Source organism: Lagenorhynchus albirostris, chromosome 14 (assembly GCF_949774975.1).
Source record: "Lagenorhynchus albirostris chromosome 14, mLagAlb1.1, whole genome shotgun sequence".
NCBI lineage: Eukaryota > Metazoa > Chordata > Mammalia > Artiodactyla > Delphinidae > Lagenorhynchus > Lagenorhynchus albirostris.
The window spans coordinates 65,437,978-65,449,213 of record NC_083108.1 but is presented as its reverse complement, the minus strand read 5'-3'; the positions used below and the strand labels follow the sequence as shown (position 1 = coordinate 65,449,213).

Below are 11,236 nucleotides of genomic sequence, written 5' to 3'. Positions count from 1 at the left end.
GCAGCCAAAAATAAAAAATAAATAAAATAAAAAAAGCATCTGCCTTTCTTTTGCAAGGGTGTGGGGCAGAATCCAGGCTCATTCTGATTGTGGGCAGAATTCTGGTTCTTGCAGCTGTCGAACTGATGTCCATTTCCTTGCTGGTCGCTGTCGGGGCTACTCTGGGCTCTGAGAGGCCATCCAGCTTCTTGCCACATGGCCCCTCCATCTTCAAGTCGGCAACAGAGAATTTCTCAGGCATTGAATCCCCTCCATGGTTCAAATTTCTGAATTCCTCTCCTTCCACCAGCTGGAGAAAACTCTACTTTTAATGGGCTCACATGGTTAGGTCAGGCCCACTTGGATGCTTTCCCATATTAAGGTCAACTGTGCCATAAAGCAACCTAATCATGGGAGTAAAATCCATCAGCGTCATAGTGCCAGGATCACATAAGGCGTGTCCATGAGGGCTGGGGGAATGTTGGGGGCCATTTTAGAATCTGCCTCCCATGGGCAGTAGACTCCAGGGCAACTTGTTTATCTTAAAACATCCACACAAATTTTACATCTTATGTTAAAATATATCCATGTTTAATATTAAATCTCCCGTACCCCAAATCTAAAAAAACGGATGCCCCTGTAAGATGTACCACATTTATCCTGTGGCTTCAAGTATCCTGGTCAGCAACCTGTAACCCCACGGAGAAGCACAGGACTAGATGGTTTCTAAGGCCTCTGGTCCCAGCCAGGCCCCAGAAGGGAGCCCAGCTGGACAGGCCATGGGACCTGCAGCTGCCGGTACCCAAGGACCGAGGGTTAGCAGGCAATGGAAGGGCTGCTAGGTTTAACATCATAGCCTTCAAGATGTGTCATGGAACATGGTCAGGTTAGAGTGCCCCCAAGGCCAGATAGCTCCTCTCCCAACCCACCCCCAATAAATAAGCACAAAACCTGGCCACTGCAGCCTCAGGCCCCAGGGATGCCCTGACAGGCAGGTCAGAGAGCTCCCAGAGCCCTGGGAACAGCAGCACTGCCCACACCTTCTTCCCCAGGTCCCTGGCCAGAGTCCTGGGAGCTGTCTGAGTGGAAGGCAGGCACACCCCAGGATGGCAGAGAAAGGCCCCAAAGCAGCCTCTCTTCCTGCTGGGTCTGGGCCCTGCATCCTCAGCCTGGGGGCTGTGGTCCCTCCATCCCAGTGTGGATGTGGTGGGCACCTTGCCCCTCAGCAGGGGAGGCCCCTATCCCTCCTTCCACCCATAGGGTTTTCTGTCCTGTTCCCCCTGCCGTCTTGTTTCAGGCACCCAGGGCCCAGGGCCAGGATGCAGATGGAGGGATGCAGAGATCCCACATGCAGAGATCCAGCTGGGGCAGCTAATCATCTGAGTAGCGGTTCCCTGCAGGAGAGGAGAAAAAATATCAGGGAGGGAGGTGTCAGGTGGGAACCAGGTGGAGATGGTCAAGGGCCCCCACCCTTGGTGCTCACCCAGGACGTTGAATTTGCACAGCGGGCAGGTCTGCTGGATCATCAGCCAGGGGTCCACACAGTCTCGGTGAAACTCATGCTTACAGGGCAGCACCCGGAGCCACTGCAGGGTCGAGGAGATGGCTCAGGCCACAGGCATAGGCCTCCAGTGGGGGTAGCAGGCCCCACGCCCACACCTGAGCTGGGGAACTGAAACCCCTGTGACCTGCCCCACCCCCATGCTGCTTTCCATAGCTCTGGAGGGGCTGGGTGAAGGCCTGGTTGGGATACTTCTCAGGTCTCTTGGGAGCAGGGTAGCGGGCATCACGTGTCAGCCAAAGGCTGGCCTCTGCCCAGGGCACTAACTTGCTTGTTGCAGAAATAGTCCAGACACACGGCGCAGGTCTCAGCACCAGGCTCCGGGGGGTCCAGTGCCGCCCGGCCCAGCCGGCAACGCCGGGTCTTGAGGGACGCCAGCCTCTGCACCACCTGGCGCTTGAGCAGGTCCACCTGTGGGGTAAGGGCACACAGTTCCCGAGGGCTGGGGACACCAGGGCTCCCGAGGGCCCCCGAGGGCTGGCTCCCACCTGGCCTCGGGGCTCCCGCTGGCTCTGCCGGGATGCCTGCCGCTGAGCTTGGACCACGAGGCCTGTGCACAGGAGCATGGCCACCAGCAGGATGGTGTTCCACAGCTGTTGCAGGGGCTTCTGGGGAGAAGAGCAGGGTGTCAGGGGCACTGGAGCCACCCCACCCTCTTTACCCAGTAAATCCACCCCAAGGACCAGGCAGATGAGGTCCATGGGCACCATGACCCCGGAGGCGCCAGGCTTCCTCTTCTGAAGCTGCTGTCCCCCGCCCCTGCCCCGTGCTCTCTCAGGGGCTGCCCCAGATTCACCCTACATCAGTGCTCAGCCCAGGCCAATCCTGGGCAACAAACCTGGTGTTTGTGCACTCACAGAAGCATCTACTTACTGGCAGCCTCACAGACTCCCCAGCCCAGGACCCCCATCCCTACCCAGCACTCCTCCTGGTCTGCTTTCCTGGCTGCCATCACCCACCCACCCACGCCCATCCAGGCTGAGCATTCACAGCCTGAGAGGGCGCTAGTCCCTAGGCCCTGTCTCCTCACTCCCTAGAGGCCCCGCACGCCCCTCCTCTCCTCCCCACTCTGCTGCTCTTCAGGTGCCCTGCTCAGGCCTCACCCGCCCAGGTCCCACCCACAGTCACAGGGATCTCACCTGCAAACCCGATTACACAGCACCCCTACTTGACCCTTCCCTCTGATGCTCCCCTCCCACCTCCTCCGCATTCCCCATCCTCAGGAGGAAACCCAAACTCTTCTACCGGGGGCCCTCAAGGCCCTTGATCTCCACGCCTCCCCCCTCCCCCATCCCATGCTCCTTGCCCCTCCCACGTCTGTGCCTTTCCACACTGTTCCAGGTCTTGGGAACTAATGCTCTTCTTCCACGCTCCCTCCCTTGGCTTATGGCTTTGGACACCTCTTGCTCTGGAAGCTCTCCTTGACCAACCCTGCCAGGCAAATGTTCCCCCCTCACCTCCCCTGCCACCCTCCTCATACCCACTCTGCCCTCAGCGGTCCTCCAGCTCCCGCTGGTGGGAGGGAACCACGTCTGAGGTACCTCACTTCGCCTTTGAGAGGCCCCCAGGGGGACACACTGACCTAGACTGAACTGCCACCAAATCCAGTGCGGCAGACAGGCTGTGACCACTCAAGAGCTGGCTCAGGAGGTGACACAGCGGAGGAAACAAGACCCAGCCGCTAACCCACCAGCACACGGGCCTGCGGACGTGTCACAACTAATAAATGCATTCGTTTAAAAGTTTTCTGCCTTGGGCTTCCCTGGAGGCGCAGTGGTTGAGAGTCCGCCTCCCGATGCAGGGGACATGGGTTCGTGCCCCGGTCCGGGAAGATCCCACGTGCCGCAGAGCGGCTGGGCCCGTGAGCCACGGCCGCTGGGCCTGCGCGTCCGGAGCCTGTGCTCCGCAACGGGAGAGGCCACAACAGTGAGAGGCCCGCGTACAGCAAAAAAAAAAAAAAAAAAAAACTTTTCTGCCACCATGTTCTTCCCCAGCCAATGCTGAAGTTCAACTGCCAACACGTGGTGGGAGAGGGGCTGAGAAATGATTTGATGGGCAAGGTTGGGTGTTGTTAGGGTCATAAGATGTTGCTTTGGTTCAGGGTGGAAGCACTCTGGGGGCCACTGCCAAGAGGGGTCTGTGAGCCCCAGCTTCACACTCTGTCCCACCCTCGCCCCCTGGCTTGTGTCCGCGTCCCCTTTCGTCCATGGAGGGATGGTGACACCTGCTCAGGAAGCTCTCCCGAAGCCCCTAGGCTGAGCTCAGGCGCCTTCACCATGCCTGGAGGGCCATGCCCCTCACCAGCTCAGTAATCACCCCGACAGGTGGCAGTGTCTCTGGCCTAGTTCCTCCCGTGATAGGGCCGCATGAGCCCAGGGCTGGAGCTGCCCTGTCCTCATACCCCCTGCCATGCTGAGCCAGGCTGACATGTGGCAGGACTCGCACGACCTTTACACTGTAAGCTCTCTGGGGCAGAACCTGGAGCTCTGTGCTTTGGAGCAGCCAGTGAGTTCTGGGTGGGCCGAGGGTGTGGCTGGCCTGGAGCGCTCCTCTCTCCAGGCACTCACCTGCTCCTGGGCCCGACTGCCTCCCAGGCACACCAAGTCCTGCCATCCTCCGTAGCTGTCCTTGGAGAGGCCACAGGTGGTCCACAGGGTCAGCTTCCACTCGATGTTGGCCGACAGGGACTCTCCGCTGGTGATCTCAGCTGTGGCCTGGGTCCTCCTGAGAGGGGAGGCCAAAGGGGCCAGACAGAAGGGCTCTTGCGAGGAGAGGCCCGGACCCACTCACCCCAGCCTTGTGGGAAAAGGATACCCCTGAGTATCACCCCACAGCCCTTCTGCTTTGGCCCCCACGCCTTTCCCAGCCAGTGGTTTTTCTAGTTCTCATAACAGCCGGCCAAGGAGGCTCTCAAGCACAGGGAAGAGTCAATCAGGAATCTGGCTTCCTCCTTGCTGGAGCCAATCACCTCCACCTATAGAGCCCATAGAATCATCTCCTTCTAGTCCTCTCACCCGTTTTTCAGACTAGGAGGCTACAGTCTCAGACTAACAGGGAAGGCCGTGGTCCCAGGACCCCTGAGCCCACGACAAAGCCAAGGACCCTAGCACCCAAGCCCAGTCCTTTGAGCCCAAACCCCAACTCACTGCAGCAGTGCCTCCAACAGCTTGGTGACATTGGAAGAATAATGGAGGACAATCACTGGCCTGAGCAGAAGTTGGGATATGTCCAGCTGTAGGGGGACAGGGAGGTCAGCCAGGCCGGGTCACCCATTCCCCAGCCTATGTGCCCCAAAAGCCTGATCCGGTTTACCTCTCGGACCACGTTGTGGTTCAAGATGAGGAGAAGCAAGGCAGAGGCTCCCAGGAAGAGCGCCCTCCGCATCTGCAGGACAGAGGCAGAGGCTAGCACACACCCTGCCCACACACCTGTCTCACCACCTGTGGTCATAGTTGTTCTCAGCTCCTGGCTCTGCGGTTAGCATTTCCTCTGGACAGATCAGCTATAAGCTCCCTGAGATCAAGGGCAAAAACCCTTATTCCTCTCACCTTCCCCCCAGATGCTCTGTGGGACCCAAATAATACTGTGCTTTCCCTGGTCCAAGCAGGGCAGGCTTGCCCACCGACCCCCAGCAGGAACTCCCCACTGTATACTCTCAGAGTCTGGTTGAGCTTCCTGACTCTCTCTAGCCTCCTCCCACCTCTCTGCTGCCAACCACACTGACTCCAGTCTACCCCTGGGGTCCCTTGCCCCAGCCAGGCCCAGGGCTTCTCTGGAAGCTCCTTAGGGGCCCACCTGGTAGTCTGGCTCTAGCAGTTGCCTTGAAAACCCTTCCTCCAGCCCCCTTTCCACATACACCCCCTGCACCTGCTGAACCAGAGCCTTAGGATAGGCCTGTGGGCCGCTGTCCTGACTCTCCTGGTGAACCTGGGCCTCCTGCTCCTTGCCCACGTATGCCACTGCAATCCAGCCTTCTACGGGCACCTCCTGCTCAGCATCCACGATGTCCATCTGTGGGGCAAGGGGCCATGGTAGAAGGAGGAGGGGGAGGAAGGGGGATCGGTCACACAAGCGATGCAAGGCCAGGGTTTGGGAATGAGTCTGGAGGGGAGGGCATCTGATCTCAGGTTCTGGAAGCCGGAATGCTGGGGACCTGGGCAGCCTGGGGAAGGGGCGCTGGGCTGACAGGGCTTGGTCCAGGATGAAGGCTGGATCTGGGTGCAGGGTCTACGGCGGGGCGGGGGCCATATGGCTCAGCGGCGCTCACCAGCAGCAGACGGCCACCTAGAGGGAGCGCCGGGTCGGCCTCGGGGCCAATCCTGACGCCCTCCAGCAACAGAGCGTCCTCCCGCGGCAGCCTCACGTCCACCCGCACGGCGCGGGCCGCCCCCCGCCCCGCCCCAGCAGTGGGCTCGCTGCCGTCCGCCGCGGCCCCGGGCCCCGCCAGGCCCAGCCAGAATGGCAGCAGGGGCAACAGCAGCAGCAGTGGCGACGGCGGCGGCGGAGGAGGCGGCGGCGGCGACCTCGGCGTGGGGCGAGCAGCGGGTCCCATGGCCGGACACAGGAGCGCCAGGGGTCCTGGGAGCGTGGGGAAGCGGAGGGAGCCAGGCCGCAGCCGGACGGGGCGGGACGCCGGGAGGGGCGGGGGCGGGGGCGTGGCCGGACGGGGAGGAGCGCCGGGAGGCGGGGTGGGCTCGCGGCGGCTCCCGCGCCCAGACCCGGCCGCGCGCGCCCCCTGGTGGCCGTGGAGAACACAGGCGCCGGTGGTCAGCGGGGCTGCAGCCGGGCGGAGCCCAGGTCAACTAGCAGAGGTGGGAAGTCAGAGGAGGCGCTCCCAGCTTTTGGTTGTCAGATGGCGGAGACCAGAGGAAGGGAGACCGACGGAGATAGTTGGAAGATAGTTGGCGACCTGGGGAGCCGGAGGCACGATCGGGGCCCCAGAAGGGCAGCAACGAGGAACTTCTGGGGGTCTGGACGCTAGCCCTTGCTCTGGAGCCGCCTGATGGTCACACGGTTGGCCTGGTTCTCCATTTCTCCACCAGACTGAACTCCAGAGACTGGCCTGACAGGTGTTTCGGGGGTGGGGAGGGGCGAGATTGAGGCAAGGGTCCTGGAGGGGCAGAGAGAGGGGCCAGGGACCCCCAGCTAACACAGTTCCACAGTGGGGCCCAGAGGCTGGGTCTTCAGGCCTTGAAACGGGCACGATAGAAGACCAGCACTGCCTCACCCCCAACAAGTCATGTCTGATGCCCACTGGAATGTGAAAGTTCCATGGACGGTCCTAAAATTCATCCTTCTCTCCCAGGGGTTGCTGCTGCTGGGAGCTGGCTCAGTCTGAAAACTTAAAAAAAAATTGTATCGTGATAAAAGGGCAAAGGCCTGAGGAGCCATGACACTCTTTCCCCCAATATTTTATTATGAAAAATTTCAAGCATGCATAAAAATGGACAGAATTTTACAGGGAACACTTGTATAACCACCAACGTTGAACTATCAAGATGCTCCTGAAGAATAAGATGGAGAGAATAAGACAGTCTGATACCAGCCTGAAGTCAGACAAATAGGGCATCAAACGCAGAAGCCAGAAACTGACCCGCACACAAAAGCATGGCTGTGTACGAAGAAGCGTTGCATTTGAGGAGAGGGGAGGAGGCAGTAGGATGGACTGTTTGATAAATTGTGCTAAGGGAATGGGTTACCATAAGGAAAATAAATGGTATTAGACTCCTACTGCACATCATACACAATCAATTCCATGTGGATTAAAGACCTAAATATGAAAAGTAATACCCTAAACATTTTTAGAAAAAAAACATAGGAGAATATCTTGGTTACTTCAAGGTCAAGAGAGATTTTTTTTTCTTACAACTTTATGGAGATATAATTGACATACAGCACTGTATAAGTTTAAAGGGCTACAGCATCATGATTTGACTTACGTACATTATGAAATTATCATAAGTTTAGTGAACATCCATCGTCTCAGATAGATACAAAATTAAAGAAATGGAGGACTTCCCTGGTGGCATAGTGGTTAAGAATCTGCCGAGACCGCTAGGGAGGGTGTCCCTCCCCAATTACATCCCACACTGGTGAACTGAACTTTGTGTTTCTCATTTGCCTGATATTTTTAGAGTTTTGTTACAAGTGAATGCATTCATTAAAAGTACAGACAGTCCTCCGGTTTCTTTTGCTATTGAGGTGAGTTTCACACAACATAAAATGAATCATTTTAAAGTCAGAAAATCAGTGGTATTGAGTACATTCACAACGCTGGGCAACCAGCACCTCTATCCAGTTCCCAAACATTTTCGTCACCCCAGAAGGAAACTCCGTACCTGTGAAGCAGTCATTTGTTATTTCCCCTTCTCCTCAGCCACCGATCTGCTTTCCATCTCTATGGATTTACCTATTCTGGACACATCATACAATAATACATGGCCTTTTGTGTATGGCTACTTTCACTTAGCATAATGTTTTCAAGATTCATCCATGTTGTCATGGATGTCGGCACCTCATTCCTATTTATGACTAAATAATATTCCAGCTTATGGACATATCAAAATTTGTTTACCCATTTATCCACTGATGGACATTTTGGTTGCAAAACTGTGGGTAATGAGTCAAATCCATTTCACCTGCCTTCACTAATCAAGGTCATTTTAAGATGCATGTTCTCCAAGCAGCAGTGGCCTAAACAATAAGATTTGCCCGAGTTGTTTTCCAGAAACTTAGAGTCAGCTGTGCCTAGTTCGAGGTGAGCTGGTTAAGACTGGATAGGACCACTGACCCTCCAACTGGGCATGCTCAAGTGCCTGCTTGGTGACCTTTTGATGTCAGAAGGCCAAAATTCCACCCTCAGATTGTGCTGTGAACGTGCAGAGACCTGTAGTTCAGTTACGCCTGTGCAGAATGAAGATTACCACCCCTTTTTCCAATCGCCTTTCCCTACACTCCCCACACTCCCCATGCCTCAGACCGCCCTGCTTGCTTTATCTTCATCCCATAAATACCCTGGAGCCCCTTGCCTTCAGGGAGGCAGACTCCTATCTCCTCACTTGGCTGTCTTATGAATAAACCCTTTCTTTGCTGCAAACCTCAGTGTCCCAGCGTTTCGGCTTGTGCAACGGGCAAAACGAACCTGGTTCAGTAACAGTTGTTTTCATATTTTGGCTATTGTGAATAATGCTGCTATGAATGCTGGTGTACAAACACTTGTTTGAGTCCCTGCCTTCAATTCTTTTGGATATACCCAGAAGTGGATCAGATGGTAATTCTTTTTGTTTTGGCTGCGCTGCGCAGCACGGGGGAATCTTAGTTCCCCAACCTGGGATGGAACCCATGCCCGGCGTCTTGACCACTGGACTGCCAGGGAAGTCTCTCCCAGATATTTTTATTCTTTTGAATACTATTGTAAATAGAATTGTTGTCTTAATTTCCTTTTAGGATTATTCATTGCTGGTGTATGGAAACACAACTGATTTTTGTATGTTGACCTAAAGTCGATTTTTTTGAACTTAAATAGCATGTATTATTTGGAGACTTGCTTTTTGAGCTAAGCATTCTGTTAGAATTATCCATGGTGATACACATACCTAGTCCATTCATTTTTCTCTATTGCATTGTATGCTACACATGAAGATATCACGATTTATCTCTTTAGTGATTGTGAGTCGGGCTGTTTTCAGTCTTTTACTATTCAAATAGGGATGTTCTGCACATGCCCAGGGAATGGTTCTCAGCCAGCAGAGTCACCTGGTGTGCAAGCTTTTTAGCATTTCCAACAACAAAGGCCCCACCTCCAGAGATAACAATTCAGTTGATTTGGAGTAGAGGTTGGGCATCAGTAGTTTTTAGAAGATCCTTAAATGATTCTAATGTTCAGTCTGTGTTGAGAACCACTATTCTAGAGTGCACAGTATACCCAGGAGTGGAATTCCTGAGAGTGTGCATCTTCAGTTTTATTTGATGTACAATTATTACCAGCGTGGCTGTCCTGTACCAGCACAACCAGGCTGTACGCCCATCAGCAGTGTACAGGTCCACATTCCTACCAGCACTTGGCCATTGTCAGACTTCAAATTTTTGCCAGTTGATCTCTCATAAGACCTTAATTTGTATCTCTCTGATTAATGATTAGGTTGAGCATCTTTTCATATTTATTGACCATTCTTGTTTCCTCTTTTGGCAAATGCCTATTTGTATCTTGTGCCCATATCTATGTATTTGTATATTCTGCATATGAATCATTTGGTTGCAAATACCTTTTCTCATTTGGTGGCTTTCCCTGCCGCTTTATTACAATGTTTGGGTTAACAGAGTTTTTCATTTTTTATTGTGGATGAATTTTTTTCAATATTTTCCTTTATAATCTGCTTTTATGTAGTAAGAAATCTCTCCTGGGGGAGGGGGAATTGGATAAAGGCAGTCAAAAGGTACTACAAACTTCCAGTTATAGGGCTTCCTTGGTGGTGCAGTGGTTGGGAGTCCGCCTGCCGATGCAGGGGACATGGGTTCGTGCCCCGGTCCGGGAGGATCCCGCGTCCCACATGCCGCGGAGTGGCTGGGCCTGTGAGGCATGGCTGCTGAGCCTGCGCGTCCAGAGCCTGTGCTCCGCAGTGGGAGAGGCCACAGAAGTGAGAGGCCCGCGTACCGCAAAAAAATAAACAAAAAAAAACCTTCCAGTTATAAGATAAATAAGTACTAGGGATATAACGTACAACATGATAAATAGAATTAACACTGTTGAATATTATATATGAAAGTTGTTCAGAGTAAATCCTAAGAGTTATCATCACAATTTTTTTCCATTTCTTTTTTTTTAAATTTATTATTATTTTTTATTTTTATTTTTGGCCGCGTTGGGTCTTTGTTGCCACATGCGGGCTTTCCCTGTGCGCCGCAACTACTGACCCTGCACTCTAGAGCGTGCGAGCCACAACTACTGAGTCCGCATGCTACAACTACTGAAGCCCGCGTGCCTAGAGCCCGTGCTCCTCAGCAAGAGAAGCCACCTAAATGAGAAGCCGTGCACCACAACGAAGAGTAGCCCCTGCTCACTGCAACTAGAGAAAGCCTGCATGCAGCAACAAAGACCCAATGCAGCCAAAAATAGATAAATAAATTTATTAAAAATTAATAAATTAAAAAATAAAGACAAGAGACCACAGGGGAGGAAGGGATCCCAGAAGGGATCCCAGCTGGGGGAGGAGGTGGGTCACGGGGCCTGGTGCTGACCCTCAGGCCACTCTACTCTCAGGGATGGATGGACAGGATGCTCAGCCCTGCAGACCCCTCCAGAGGAGCCAAACCCCCAAATCCTGGCTTGCTTCACTTCTGGGGCAGGGTAGGGAGCTGGTAGGGACAGAGCCATCAGTTTCTCAGCCTGTGCCTCCAGGCAAGCCGCTTCCCTTTTCTTGGCCTGTGTCCGCAACTGGGAGTTGGACTAAAAGTTTGGGGGGGTGGGTCTTTTCACCAGGCATGCTGTGATCCCAAGTGGCTTGTGTCTTGGAATACAAGGTTTCCTGGCTCTGGGCTGGGCTGTGAACTGTGTGGAGGAGGCCCCCCATCCCCCATCTTTCCTCATCCCCCCTAAAGTTGCAAGGGGACAGAGAAAGAAATGAAGCCGTTAATGAAAGTGTGAGACATGGGGTGCCTTACCCCAAGCACTAATGGGGCAGGGGCAGGGAAATGGTT

At 54.1% G+C, this 11,236-nt stretch overlaps 1 protein-coding gene across 2 annotated transcripts; it reads right to left on the bottom strand.

Moving 5' to 3' along the window:
- Positions 1–548: 548 nt before the first annotated feature.
- On the bottom strand, positions 549–6,169 carry RNF215 (ring finger protein 215). Of its 2 annotated transcripts, XM_060170577.1 has the most exons (9): positions 5,808–6,169; positions 5,408–5,551; positions 4,853–4,924; positions 4,687–4,772; positions 4,108–4,264; positions 2,029–2,148; positions 1,808–1,951; positions 1,463–1,565; positions 549–1,373 (listed from the first exon to the last, which is right to left on the bottom strand). In XM_060170577.1, exons 1-9 carry the CDS (start codon positions 6,090–6,092, stop codon positions 1,351–1,353), a joined length of 1,134 nt encoding a protein of 377 aa, XP_060026560.1. In that variant the 5' UTR covers positions 6,093–6,169; the 3' UTR covers positions 549–1,350. The 2 variants fall into 2 exon arrangements, with proteins under 2 accessions (XP_060026560.1, XP_060026561.1); XM_060170578.1 differs by lacking the exon at positions 4,853–4,924.
- Between the last annotated feature and the right edge of the window lie 5,067 nt (positions 6,170–11,236).